Source organism: Peromyscus leucopus, chromosome 9 (assembly GCF_004664715.2).
Source record: "Peromyscus leucopus breed LL Stock chromosome 9, UCI_PerLeu_2.1, whole genome shotgun sequence".
NCBI classification, from domain to species: Eukaryota; Metazoa; Chordata; class Mammalia; order Rodentia; family Cricetidae; genus Peromyscus; species Peromyscus leucopus.
In genome coordinates this window covers 43,823,931-43,838,927 of record NC_051070.1, presented here as the reverse complement: position 1 = coordinate 43,838,927, position 14,997 = coordinate 43,823,931, and the positions used below count along the sequence as shown (strand labels likewise).

The window sequence follows — 14,997 nt, the reverse complement described above, 5'->3', positions numbered from 1 at the left end:
CCTGCTATCTGACTCCAGGTTTTTATTAAGACTAATTAAGATCGCGCTTCAAGTCATAGCGGTTTCCATTTTATTATTAAGTATTGTAGATTCCAGTGGCATATATCCTCACCAATATTTAGCAGTTCATCTTTTCATTTTAGATATTCCAGTGAGTGTGTGGTGAACCCTTAGTGTGAATTGATTTGCATTCACCAGATGATAGATGGCATGGGCAATTTTGCAATTTTGAACGCCTTTTTATTTTGCTTATTTAGGTTTTTGGTGGTTGTTGTGTCTCCCCACCCCAGACAGGATTTCTCTGTGTAACAGCCCTAGCTATCCTGAAACTGACAACGTAGACCATGCTGACCTCAAATTTACAGAGATCCGCCTGCCTCAGCCTCCCGAGTGAGGGATTAAAAGCGTGGACCCCTAGGCAAGGCTAAAACACCCTTAGCAGCAAATTCAGGATACTAACTGCTTTCCACCTGCGACAGGGATCCAACAACAGAAACCACCCAAACTACAACTCCCAACATGCAAAGCCGCTTCGGCCCGGTCCGCTTTGGCCCGCCAGCCTCGATGATCCCGTCATGCATCGAGGCGCGCGAAAGGCAAGCTGGGAAGAGTAGTTCGTCCGGGCACCTACCGGTATCGCCAGCGCGGCAGCAGCGGTTCTCGCGGCTGGAGCCCGGGGTCGCGTCAGGGTGAGCGGAGAGGAGGAAGGGCGCGGAGGGGAAACGGTGAGTCAGGCGCGGGCTACGCGATAAAGGGAGGCGGCACCGCGGCGAGGGCCGGGTGGAGTCCTTGCGGGCCGCGAGCGTTAAGTCTGTTCTGGGACGCCTCTGCGCCGGCGTCGGCGAGGCCGGCGTGAAGAGGAAGGAGCCGGGCGTCTTGCAGCCGTTCTCGCCCTCTGGCGCCCCGGCCGCCATCTCTCCACCCACCCACCATGCAGTCCCGGGAAGACGCCCCGCGCTCTCGCCGCCTGGCCAGCCCCCGCGGCGGGAGGCGGCCCAAGAGGGTCTCCAAGCCCTCGGTGTCGGCCTTCTTCACGGGGCCGGAGGAGTTAAAGGACGCGGCCCATTCGGCCGCCCTCCTGGCCCAGCTCAAGTCTTTCTACGACGCGCGGCTGCTGTGCGATGTGACCATCGAGGTGGTGACGCCGGGCAGCGGGCCCGGCACGGGGCGCCTCTTCTCCTGCAACCGCAACGTGCTGGCGGCGGCGTGCCCCTACTTCAAGAGCATGTTCACGGGCGGCATGTACGAGAGCCAGCAGGCCAGCGTGACCATCCACGACGTGGACGCCGAGTCCTTCGAGGTCTTGGTCGACTACTGCTACACCGGCCGCGTGGCCCTCAGCGAGGCCAACGTGCAGCGCCTGTACGCGGCCTCGGACATGCTCCAGCTGGAGTACGTGCGCGAAGCGTGCGCGTCCTTCCTGGCGCGGCGCCTGGACCTGGCCAACTGCACCGCCATCCTCAAGTTCGCCGACGCCTTTGACCATCACAAGCTGCGCGCCCAGGCCCAGGCCTTCATCGCCCACAACTTCAAGCAGCTCAGCCGGATGGGGTCCATTCGGGAGGAGACGCTGGCCGATCTGACCCTGGCGCAGCTGCTGGCCGTCCTGCGCCTGGATAGCCTGGACGTGGAGAGTGAGAAGACCGTGTGCCACGTGGCCGTACAGTGGCTCGAGGCCGCCCCCAAAGAGCGGGGCCCCAGCGCTGCGGAAGTCTTCAAGTGTGTCCGTTGGGCCCACTTCCCCGCCGAAGATCAGGACTACCTGGGAGGGCTACTGACCAAGCCTATTGTGAAGAAGTACTGCCTGGACGTTATTGAAGGGGCCCTCCTGCAGCTGCGTTTTGGTGATCGGTTGTACAAGTCAGTGGCATCCAAGCCAAATAACAGCCACGGCGGCGGCAGCGGCAGCAGCAGCGACAGCAGCAGCAGCAGCTGCAATAATAGCAGTAACTCTGTTGTATCTGTAGCAGAAAATCCACCCCAAAGGTTGGGCATGTGTGCCAAAGAGATGGTCATCTTTTTGGACACCCCAGAGATCCTTTTCTCTGCTATGACCCATACTCAGGGGATATTTACACAATGCCGTCTCCGTTGACCAGCTTGGCGCACACTAAGACCATTACCTCCTCAGCTGTTTGTGTCTCTCCAGACCATGACATCTATCTCGCTGCCCAGCCCAGGAAAGACCTATGGGTGTATAAACCAGCCCAAAATAGTTGGCATCAGCTGGCAGACCGCTTGCTGTGCCGGGAGGGCATGGATGTGGCATACCTGAATGGCTACATTTACATTTTGGGTGGGCGAGACCCGATTACTGGAGTTAAACTGAAGGAAGTGGAATGCTACAGTGTTCAGAGGAACCAGTGGGCGTTGGTGGCGCCAGTACCCCATTCCTTTTATTCCTTTGAACTGATAGTGGTTCAGAACTATCTTTACGCTGTCAACAGTAAGCGCATGCTCTGCTATGACCCTAGCCATAATATGTGGCTGAATTGTGCGTCTCTTAAACGAAGTGACTTTCAGGAAGCCTGTGTCTTCAAAGATGAAATCTATTGTATTTGTGACATCCCTGTCATGAAGGTCTACAACCCAGCTAGAGGAGAATGGAGGCGGATTAGTAATATTCCATTGGACTCCGAAACCCACAACTACCAGATCGTCAATCATGACCAAAAGTTGCTGCTCATCACTTCTACCACCCCACAGTGGAAAAAGAACCGTGTGACAGTATATGAATATGACACTAGGGAAGACCAATGGATTAATATTGGTACCATGTTAGGCCTTTTGCAGTTTGACTCTGGCTTTATTTGCTTGTGTGCTCGAGTTTATCCTTCCTGTCTTGAACCTGGTCAGAGCTTCATCACTGAGGAAGATGATGCAAGGAGTGAGTCTAGCACCGAGTGGGACTTAGATGGATTCAGTGAACTGGACTCGGAGTCAGGAAGTTCAAGTTCGTTTTCTGACGATGAAGTCTGGGTTCAGGTTGCACCTCAGCGCAATGCACCAGATCAGCAGGGTTCTTTGTAAATATTTTGAGACAGTAAGGTGTTTCTACTGTATGGAATGTATCTTCATGTGACGTCCCTTTTCCTGAAAAAGACAAAGTTGATTAGGACTGGAGATTTGGTTTAGAAAGGGTAGCAATTTGAAATATGAATACAATATACAACATTTCTACATTTTGAGCTGAAATCTACTTATTTCGATAATTTACTGTGCTGAAAGTCCATGATTAAAATATGCATAGTGAGCTGTTTAATGGATTTTGTTGCTGTTAATTAGTATGTTCATATTTTGATTTTCCTAATTTAGTTAAATTTTGCCTGGTGGTACAAGATCTTAACTTGTAATTTATTACTAGGAAAACTAGACTGAGAATTTTTGAATTTTGAAGGTGTTTAAGTAAATTTTTAGTATCCTCAGCTATAGTTGTTAAAATTTAGTATGCTCTCCTTTCTGCAAAGAAAGAAATATTAAGGTTACTAAATAGTGATTTCATGTTGATAATGTGTTCAGTGGGCTTACACAGTCACAGAAAATTTTAAAAATCAGGATTCCACTGTTTTCATAGAATTTCAGTTTTTACTTTAAAATATTTCTTACCTAGTAGTGTCACCAATTTAAGCACCCTTCTAAACCAAAAAATGAAAATGGTAACTTGCTTTATAAAGTCACAGTTTTGATCTGTACATGTTAAATGCTTTGTTGACTCAGAGGAACAACCCTTTTCTTCACTGGACATGATTAAATAATGTAAATTTTTCTTCATTGGTCATGCACTGTCTTAAAAAGTTTGTTTGCTTCCCTAAAATATTTTGGCTATATAGTTTTAGTATTCATCTTAGAGGTTATATCAGCAGAAAGTGATTTATTCTTTAATGTTTGTGAAGTAATATTGGTTTTGAAAATATGTATAAGCTAAAAGGCAGTATTTTATTGAGATCAGTAGTTAAACACTATAACTTTATCAACTCAAGTTAAGTGCCAGCAAAGAACTTTAAAACTTCAAGCTGTGTATAGAACTGTTTTGTGTAGTATTAAAATATTGTCCATTTTTTAAGTTACTGTAAATGTTCTTGATTTTCAGCTTGAAGATATTTTTGTATTAAAAGTTGAGAGTTTAAGAACTTAAGTGAATGGTGGGTGGCATTTGGGGCCAGTAGTTAAAGTGTGTTTCTTCAATTTTTTCCCTAACAGTGGTATACATGGCCATTTTATTATGGTGTCTGTATCTAGTTTGTATTTCTCTGTGAGCTGTACTGCAGTTTCTGTTTCAGTCACCATATGTAAAGGAAAGTCCAGAAATAGTAAACCACATGAAACTGGCATTGTTACATTATAGGTGCTTACCTTTTGAAGGCTTATTAATACATATGGTTGTCATAATACATATACATGACAAATGGTGTACGTGTACAAATGTTTTATGCTATATAAAGTTTTCTATACTCTTTTAGAATTATATTCCTGAATATTCAGTAACATACAAATTTTGCTTTGTTCACTAGTGACAAAATGCAAATGGTTCTTACACTCTGGGTAGAGGATAAGAAGAATCTGGTCCAGGATGGGGAAGTGATTTTTTTTTTTTTTTTGAATGAAAAATAAAATGACAAAAGCAAAACAAAACAAAAGGCCACAGATAATGTTCTATTCATCATTTTGATTGTGTGAAGAGTGTAAACCACTCAGCTCAACAGTATTTCTGTGCAAGTGAGCATCCTGACTCTTCAAAGTGTAGTTAGGTGTAAGTGGCCTAAGTCTACATTCTGCTCCATCTGTATCGGGAATGTTCTAAGAACTACTCTTTACTTAGAAAGCTGTGTTTCCCTGTGTGGGGCCAACTTTTTCTTCCCCGGGAACTTCTGTTGATAGCTTTTGATTTGTAAGGTGGAAACTTGGTAATACTTATCTCAACCAGATAATTCATCTGCACAGTTAAGTTCTGCAATTGATGTATAAGAGGCACATTCTCAAATTCGTCATTCTCAACTCTTGAGTTAAAGCTTAGGCTAAACATTAGTAATATCTTGGCTTACAGTCACATTTTCTTGGGAGGATTTTGATTTTGTGAAACATTTGTGAATTAGGGAATAGATGCTCTTATTTTATAGATAATGATTTGTATGTTGCTGGTTACAAATAAAGCTGGTTTTAAACCGCAGGCTTCCTGGCTTTATGCTTTATTTAGTTGTCTGTTAAGTGTATAAAGTCATTGCTTGTTCAATGGCACAGCTGGCTTAAGTGGAAGCCAGGGATGGTGGTAGAGCAGGTCTTACCCCAGCACCAGGAAGGCTAAGGCAGGAGGATTGCAAGTTTCCCATCACGGTAAGACCCTGTTTCAACCAAAAATGGGACAAAATAAAAAGTTATTGGTGTTTTCAAAATAATAGAAGGCTGAATGTTGTGTGATATTTTGTGTTCTGACAAATAAAACTCCTTTAATCCCAGCGCTTGGGCGGAGGAAGCAGGAAAATCAGGAGTTCAAGGCCATCCTGGGCTACACAAGGTTGAACCAGTCTAAAGGAGAAACAGCTGGTGGCTCACACCTTTGATCCCAGCATTTGGGAGGCTCATGCTTTTAATCCCAGCACTAGGGAGGTAGAGACAGGAGTATAAGGCAGGTGGGGACAGGATCTTAGCACTCATTTGGTCTGAGGATTCATAAAGGTAAGAAGTTTCTGGTGTCTGGCTGCTCTGCTCTATTTAGTTACCCTCTATCTCAACTGGTTGGACAGCTTTTTTTTCTATTTTGGACTTAAGTTGTGTTTGAGACTGTATGATAAGAGCTTTTGGGTCATTCACTGGGGAATTGCATATGTTTATCTTTTCACAATTTCAAGAGTGTAATGACACCTACTTCTGGGTAAGAGTAGTTGTAACAATGCTAGCACACCTCTACAAAAAAGAGTTAGCATTTTTTACAGGACACACAGCTCAAATATTTGAGTAAAATCCATCATGATGTTATAAAACATAAAGGAATAAAACCTTTAATTTCTGACAAATGAAAAAATGATACGCAACCTCAGAACAAAGACAAACTTGCCATCTGAAATTCTGATTTAGTTATCAAATATAAATGACTTGAAGAACTCAAATGAGCATATATATATATATATATATATATATATATATATATATATATATGAAGGCTTTGACATGTAAGTACTTTATAAATGTAAGAGATAGGATTATTGTCCAAGAAGGCCATGTATGTATTAGATCTTAAAGCAGAATACATGATTCAGGTGTTTCATATTGCTGAGGCTGTGACTGTATATTGTCACTTTGTGTTACTTAAATAGTAAAAGTTTCCATAATAATCAGGAAAACAAGTTGTTTGGAAAGGGACACTTAACCAAAATTTATCTGTTTAAGATAACAGTAAAAAACTATAATTTGCTATTTATTGCTCACTAAACCAGGGGCCAGCTGTTTGCATACTGTCATTCTTATTTGAGACTGGTTCTCTCCATGTAGCCCTGGCTGTCTGAAACTCACTGTGTAACAACCAGCTGCTCTGGAACCCCAGAGCTCTGCCCTCCTCTCCAGAGTACTGGGATATATAAAGGCGTGTACCACCACACCCAGCTCTACTACTAGTTTGTGTTGAGATGAATGAAGAAAACAATGATTTGTAAAACTAAAATTGTTTAAATTAGTTTTTAAATTTTTAATGTCTAGTTTTTCTCATCCCTAAAAAGGTTAAAGAAAATTGACTAATTTTTTCAAATTCTGAAGTCTGATAACAAACAGACCTCTGATTTGAATTTGAATTCCTAGGATTTCTTGCAAAGTGATGGTATTTTATCTTTGTCCTCGAATCACATTTCTTTTCCGGTGATAACGTGAACTTGCATACTCAAGGCTCAGGGTTGGATCCTCAACACCACCAAGAAAAGAAAGAACAAAGAAAAATTTAAAAATCTACTTCCTATGTCTGTTAAAAAATTCAGTCTCTCTTTACCTTTGCAACTTAAAAATTTTTTATTGCACTTATTTGTGTTGTGTATAGGGTGCGTGCGTGTTTTGTGGTAAGCACATGGGGGTCAGAATGCAGCTTTGGGGAGTTGGTTTTCTCCTTCTACCATGGGGGTCTGGAGGATCAAACAGCCATCAGGCTTGGTAGCAAATGCTTTAACCTTAAGCCATGTGTCCAGCCCACTGCAACTGATTTTAAATGACTGTTAGGACACGCTGCACACCTATTGTGTCAGGTAGGAAAGGCACTATTGTGCTCATTCTCTCCATGTCTGGGATGTATTTTCTCCTACTCTGCAGTAACCACTCTCCAAGGTAATTTTAGATGGAAACACCATACCTTAATCAAGGATGTTCTTTTGGACACAACTGTGTGTTAATTCTGGAGAAAACAACAAATAGGATGGCTATCACAGCCTGATTTAGGGTTTCAGTTGCTTTGAAAAACAAGGCAGAGCCAATCTGTCTCTCCTATTGGAAAAGAATTAGGGTCCAGGTGTGCTTGTATATGCAGGAATTCTGTAGTTGTTTAAGAAATTTCTTACCAGGTATAGTGGCATTGAATCTCAGCACTCAGAAGGCAGATTCAGTCAGATGTCTGTGAATTTGAAGCCAAACTGGTCCATATAACAAGTTCCAGGGCAGCTGAGGCTACATAGAGATAACCTGTCTCTAAAAAAAGGAAAGAGACTTCTCATATAAAAGTCGATTGTTATTTGGATACTAATCTACAAAGTCACCCAAAAGATTTTCAGTTTTCCTCCTCAATCCTTAGGTTGGTAAGTGGTTCTACGTGGCTCAAGAATGTTCATATCCTGGCCATCAGAAAGTAAAGGAATGGAATAGGAATGCATATATTGTTCCTATAAGACATGCACATATTACTTTTGGTCAAATAACATTGGCTATATCTAAATGGCCTTACAGCATGGTTATCCATAGCTGTAAGGAAGCCTGGGAGAGGTAGTCTTTATTCTCTGAGTCAATTTGTACTTAGTTCAAACTCAGAGGTAAAATTCTGAGGACTAGTATTGAAAGATAAGTACTGGGAATGCCTTTCGGTATGCTGTGAATGTGTTGCTCTGATTGATTGATAAATAAAACACTGATTGGTCAGTAGCCAGGCAGGAAGTATAGTGTAGGTGGGATAAGCAGAGAGGAGAATTCTGGGAAGTGGAAGGCTGAGTCAGGAGACTCTGCCAGATGCTGCCACCATGAGAAGGAAGATGTGAAGGCAGAACTGGGAAAAGGTACCACGTCATGTGGCTAAACATAAATAAGAATTATGAGTTAATTTAAGTGTCAGATCTAGCTAGCAAGAAGCCTGAGCCATTAGGCCAAACAGTTTTAATTCACATAAGCATCTGTATGTTTATTTGGGTCTGAGAGACTGCGAGCCAGGTGGGACCAGGAAAACTTTTGGCTACAGTTAAGTAACAAGCTGTGCAGTGGTGGTGCATGCCTTTAATCCTAGCACTTGGAAGGCAGAGGCAGGTGGACTTCTGTGAGTTCAAGGCCAGCCTGGTCTACAAAGTGAGTTCTTGGGTAGCCAGAGCTGTTACACAGAGAAATCCTGTCTTGAAAAAAAGAGAGGAAGGGAGGGAGGGAGGGAGGAAAGAAAGAAAGAAAGAAGAAAGTGAAAGAAAGAAAAGAAAGGAAGGAAGGAAGGAAAGAAAGAAATATAAGTAACAGTGTAGCAAATCATCAGTCAGAATAGACTTATCAGAAGAGCATTTCAGACAATTCTAAGACTCCTAAGACCCACATTCCACCATCTCTCAGACTTCAGAGGAGAGAGGCAGATTGTTCTCTCTCTAGCAATAAGAAGCATCCTGGCTGCCTAGTACTTTTCTTTTTTTCTTTTTCTTTCTTTCTTTCTTTCTTTTTTTTTTTTTTTTTTTTTTTTTTTTTTTTTTTTTTTTGGTTTTTTCCAGACGGTTTCTCTGTTGTAGCTTTGCTCCTTTCCTGGAACTCACTTTGTAGACCAGGATGGCCTCAAACTCAGAGATCCACCTGCCTCTGCCTCCTGAGTGCTGGGATTAAAGGTGTGTGCCACCACCGCCCAGCCGCTGCCTAGTATTTTTAATAGCTAATTCTGATCACTCATAATGGATGAAAATAAGAAATGATAAGGGAGATGATAGATGAGAGATAACAATGAAGTTCCATCATTCCTTGCCCTAGAAGGTTGTGCAGAAAGTTCCAGAGGTAGGTTCAGAAGTTCTGTGTAGCAACTTCCTACTAATTGAAATATTCCATCAGTGTGGTTGATATATTGTGCACCCCAATAAATTTATCTAGGGGTCAGAGAACAGAACAGCCACTATATTAAACATAGGTTTAGGTGGTGATAGCACACACCTTTAATCCTAGCATTCAGGAGGCAGGGATCTGTCTAGATCTCTGTGAGTTCAAAGCCACACTGGAAACAGCCAGACATGGTGACACATGCCTTTAATCCCAGGAAGTGATGGCAGGAAACAGGTATATAAGGTGTGAGGACCAGGAACTAGAGCCTTTTTAAGCTTTTAGCTTTTAGCAGAAGTTCAGCTGAGATCCATTCAGATGAGGACACAGAGGCTTCCAGATTGAGGAAACAAGATCAGCTGAGGAATTTGGTGAGGTGAGGTTGGCTGTGGCTTGTTCTGTTTCTCTGATCTTTCAGTGTTCACCCCAATACCTGGCTCCGGGTTTGTTTTTATTAGGACCTCTTAATATTTGTGCTACACGTCAGAGAAGCTGAATTTGGCTGGGTGGTGGTGGCACATGCCTTTAATCCCCGCACTGGCGAGGTAGAGGCTGGCAGATTTCTGTGAGTTCGAGGCCAGTCTGGTCTACAGAGCAAGTGCCAGGAAAGGCTCCAAAGCTACACAGAGAAACCCTGTCTCAAAAAAACCCAAACCCAAACCCAAACAAAACAAACAAAAAAGGATTTGGGAATCTGGAGGCTTGAAAGATAACTCAGTGCCTAAACCCTTGCTGCTCTTGCAAAGGACGTGGGTTCAGTTCCCAGTGCACAGCCATTTGTAACTCCAGTTCCAGGTTATCTGATGTCCTTCCTCAGTCACCAGGTGTGCACGCGGTGCACAGATACACATAACTCATCCATAAAAAATGAAAAACTCAGAAAGTTCCCAGATGGCTCAGTGGTTAAGAATGTTGGCTGCTCTTGCGGAGGACTTCGATTCAGTTCCCAGCACCCACATAGCGGCTCGCAACTGTCCCTAACACCAGTTCCAGGAGATCCACTGGCCCCTGCTGACCTCTGAGGCCATGTACACTACACAGAGATATACATGCAGGCAAAAAAGTGCACAAACATACTTGGAGGCCAAACACCCATACGCATAGATAACTTTTAAGACTGGGAAGTTCTAAACCAGTGGTTCTCAACCTATGGGTCATGACTCCTTGTGGAGTCCAACAGCCCATTCGACTAAAACCATCAGAAAACCCAGATATTTGCATTACGATGCTTAGCAAAACGACAGTTATGAAGTAGCAAATAATTTTAAGGTGGGGGGGGACACCACAACACGAGGAAGTGTATTAGGGGGTCAGCCTTAGGAAGGCTGAGAACGAGGGGTCTAAAGGGAGGCTCCTTGAGACTTGGAAAATAATATACAAGTCTCAAGACACAGAAACTTAACCAGATTCACAGGGCCCCTCACTTCCCAAGACTATATGAGCCGTAAAGACCGTTGAGGAGACTGACCTGCCGGGCTGCCTGCAAACTGTGCAAAGAATGCCAGACTCCAGGACTTCAGCTTTTGGGAGTTGTCAACCGTACAGGGGTCGCAGCTGCCTTTGAGTCATCCATGATTCTGTAAGTCACCCCAATAAACTCAAGTTCATTACGTTGGAGGTTGGTCATTGCTTTGGTCTGTCACCAGTTTCCTTTCTGGGTTGAGTAGATGTTGGTACATGTCTCCCCAGGAGAAGTGTCATACAACAAGGAGATTTTATATATATATATGTATATATTAGTCTTTTAAGTTTTTTTAAGAAATTTTTTACTTACTTTACATACCAATCACAGATTCCCCCTCAAGTCTTCCCCCCAATTCCCTCCTACAAGAAGATAAGGCCTCCCATGGGGAGTCAGCAGATCCTGGTACATTCAGTAGAGGCAGGTCCAAGCCCCTCCCCCTGTCCCACATGCTGTGAGAGGTGTCCCATCACAGGTAATGGGCTCCAAAAAGCCAGCTCAGATAGCATATATTTTGATGTAGCTTGATCTTGGAAAGGAAGAGATGGATATCTTGGGATATCTTGCTTGAGACTAAGCAAGAAAAGTTGACTGGCATCAGATCTTGAAAGCTTATATACTGCTAAGGAGTCTGAAATTTTTTTTCATACAATGCGAATTCATTGAGGGTTTCTTGTTTGTTTTTGTTTGTTTATTTGGATTTTTGAGACAGGGTCTTGTCCTGTGGCCCAGTCTGGCTTTGAACTCTGACCTTCCTGCCTTTGTCCCCAAATGCTAAGATTGCAGATGTGTGTGTCACCACGCTTAATTCTCATCGAGACTTTGTGTATATGGGGAGTGCACTGGGACTTGAACCCAGGGTCTTGCACATGCCAAACAAGTGTTCTACCTCTGAGCTATATTCCCCCACTCATTAGAAAATTTTTTAAAAATTGATTCTGATAAAGGGTGGTAGGCACACTTATCTGTGGGGGTAAGGATAAGATTTAGAATGAGGTTAGTAATTTGCTGGTCTAGCAACATGGTGCTTATAGATTCTCTTCTCAGATGCATTACCTCACAAGCGCTGGGAGGTTGGCTAGGTTTCCCTCCCATTGGGAGGGCTTTCAGTTCAATTAGGCAAGCTGTTGGTTACTACTGCCGACATGTGAGTGGCACTGACTCCACCTTTGTGGGTAGCTTGCCATGCTTGTGTCGGTGCTTCACGGGTGGGTAGGACTGTTAATGACCCCCTTCCCTGGGCAGCTTGCACAGTACCTCTGGCATCATGGAAGCTAGACCACAAGAATGAGGCTTTCAGGGTAGACCTAGCTCCAACAATCCTAGCCCTGTATCCCCTGTGTGGTATCTTCAGCAATAGGGACTTACCATCAACCTCCAAGAGGCAGCCAAGGACAACAGCCATGGTGCCTGGCACTGGGCTTTTTGTTAGTCTCTAGTTCTTGTGGGGAGCATTGTCAGCCTTCATGGCATATGTACATCTGTGCACACACACTATATCTATTGTGTATGATTTTAGGTAAATATAAAGTAAATGGAGACTGTCATAAAAAACCACAACTGAACACTGCAGAGATTAATAGATCATGGGGAAGCCAGCCCCAGTGGATAAGTACACCTACATCACACAGCTCCTGCATCTATGGCTCAGAGAATATCACAGAAGAGGAAGCAGAAAGATTTTTCTTTGTTTTGTTTTGTTTTCGAGACAAGGTTTCTCTGTGTAGCTTGTGCCTTTCCTGGAACCACTGAGAGCCACAGAGTAGGCCTCGCAAGTCTTTCTCAGTGTGATTTGCGTGGCACCAGCGTCGTTGTAGATAGCCTGTGTAGTGCCCTGGAACTCACTCTGTAGCCCAGGTTGGCCTCGAACTCACAGAGATCTGCCTGCCTCTGCCTCCTGAGTGCTGGGATTGGAAGCAGAAAGATTTAAGAGCCAGAATAATGAGAGGTTCAGCTGGGAAACAGTCTCTCCTAGAAGTGGCTGCACAAACAAGATCTGAACAATGGCAGTATCAGTGGATATGCAACATAGAAAGAGGTGAAATCTCATGGGGTCACACTCTTGGATAAGGAACTACAGGCAGCTGATGACTGCTGAGAGGGAGAGTTAGCCTTTCCCAGGAATTAACCCCCCAATTTGTTGTCCAATAGGAAGTGGTCAGTCCTGAAACCACATACACACCAACAGAAAGATTTAGCAGGTTTTATTTATATAATTGTGCATGTGTGTGTGTGTTACAATAAATAATAATTAAGGAAGAAGAAGTTTCTTCAGTTTGAGAGTAGGCAGTATGGAAGGAATTGGAGGGAGGAAAAGGGATATAATTAAATTTTAATTAAAAATGTATTAAACTTTTATTTTGTATGTGAATATTGTGCCTGTATGTATACATACATGTGCACCATGTTTGCGTTTGATGCCCTTGCAGGCCAGAAGGGGGTGTTGGGTCTTCTGGAACTAGAGCTACAGGTGTTTGTGAGCTGCCATGTGGGTGCTGGGAACCAAACCCAGGTCCTCTGCAAGAGCAGCAAAGACTCTTAATCATTGAGCCATCTCTCCAGCCCCTCCTTGAAAATTTTAAGTATGGATTTGACACTGTTTGATTTTATTAGCCATCCCTCTCCTGAATGTATTGACAGTGTATAAATTAATAGTTTGGGTTAAAGGGATGTTGACTGTTGTAGCTGAAGTTTTTCCTGGTCCCACCCAGCTCCCATGGTCCCTCAGTCCCACAGCCGTTCAGACCCAAATGAACACACAGAGGCTAAATATTAGTTAAAACTGCTCAGCCATTAGCTCAGGCTAACTACTGACTAGCTCTTACACTTAAACTCAGCCCATTTTGGTTAATCTATATGTCACCATGTTTCCTGTGGCTTTACCTGTGTGCCATTACATACTGCTCCCTGGACGACAGGCTGTCATCTCCTCCTAAGTTCTGTTTTTCCTTCCCAGAATTCTCCTTGTCTGCTTATTCTGCCTATACTTCATGCCTGGCTACTGTCCAATCAGCGTTTTATTTATTAACCAATCAGAGCAACAGATTCGCAGCATTCAGAGCATCCCACAGCAGACTTTGAATTTGATAAATATCTATTTGAGATAATCTCAGGTATTTGAATACTTGGTCCCTAGTTGGTGGTGCTGTTTGGGTAGGTTTAGAAGGTGTGGCCTTGCTGGAGGAAGTATGTCATTGCGGGTTGGAGGGGTGGGCTTTGAGAGTTCATAACCTCATCCTGCTCACAGTTTTCTCTCTCTGCTTCATACTTGCCACTGAAGACGTGAAGTCAGCCTGATGCTCTAGCCACCATGCCTGCCTGCTGCCATACTTCCCAGCCATGATGGACCCTTATCCCTCTGGAGCCATCAGCCCAAAAATAAACTCTTCCTCCTATAAGTTGCTTCTGGTCATGATATTGTATCACAGCACCAGAAGAGTAACTAAAATTCTGTTATTGCCCAGACAGTGACATGATGTCCCCCTCAGTAGTGGCAGCAGTTGTGGGTTTAATGAGACAGGAGCAGATCTGTGAGCTGAAATTAACCTGGAACTCTAATTGTGTATTTTGAAATGAGGTATTATGAGAAAGGAAGGACCAAATTTCTTTGCATGAATGTTGTTATTAAGACATAGGCAACATCCTGTACCAAAGAACCCTTAAAATAGGAAAGAAACCCTTCTCTCTGCATTCAGGCCAGAACGAACCGTAAGGGATTAGCAGAATGGTTGTCCCTGCCAGATTGTTCATCCCCACGAGATTGTTCGTGAGCCCAGGTTTTGCATTTTCATTGGCAAAGCACCTTCTCTGGAATCGTATCTCTGTTTCAGTCTAGAGAAAAGAGAGAGGAGGAAGTGCAAATTTTTTACCCGTTTAAAAGGACTGTTGTGATGCTGAAGATATAACCCATTTGCAGTTATACAGGAAACCCTGGGTTTGATCCACTACCTTAAACAAAGCATGGTAGTGCATGCCTGGAATCCCAGCACTCAGGAGGTAGAGGTAAGAGGATCAGAAGTGTAAGGTCGTCCTTAGCTACATAGTGAGTTCAAGACCAGCTTGGGATGCATCCCAGTGGAAAACTTAATCATATCACCATGTTTGTTACAGGGCATGTTGTATGCTTCACACCTCCACATCTGAGACACACTTCCTCTGACTCCAAGGTAACGTCTCTCCAATGGAGTTTTAGCTCTTTGGAACTTCCATACCTTAATCAGGAATTGTCTTTTGGAGGCAAGCTAGTAACTGGGAACTTTTGTCATTAGATGAGTAACTGTGTGCCTACCTGGGGGACTCTA

The 14,997-nt window shown here is 43.7% G+C and overlaps 1 protein-coding gene across 1 annotated transcript; it reads left to right on the top strand.

The window, feature by feature from the left end:
- The first annotated feature begins 631 nt into the window (after positions 1–631).
- On the top strand, positions 632–5,167 carry LOC114699565 (kelch repeat and BTB domain-containing protein 7-like). The gene is given in 2 exon segments (XM_028878659.2): positions 632–2,015; positions 2,018–5,167. Coding segments are annotated over 2 exon segments (2,097 nt in total). The 5' UTR covers positions 632–931; the 3' UTR covers positions 3,031–5,167.
- The last annotated feature ends 9,830 nt before the right edge of the window (positions 5,168–14,997 follow it).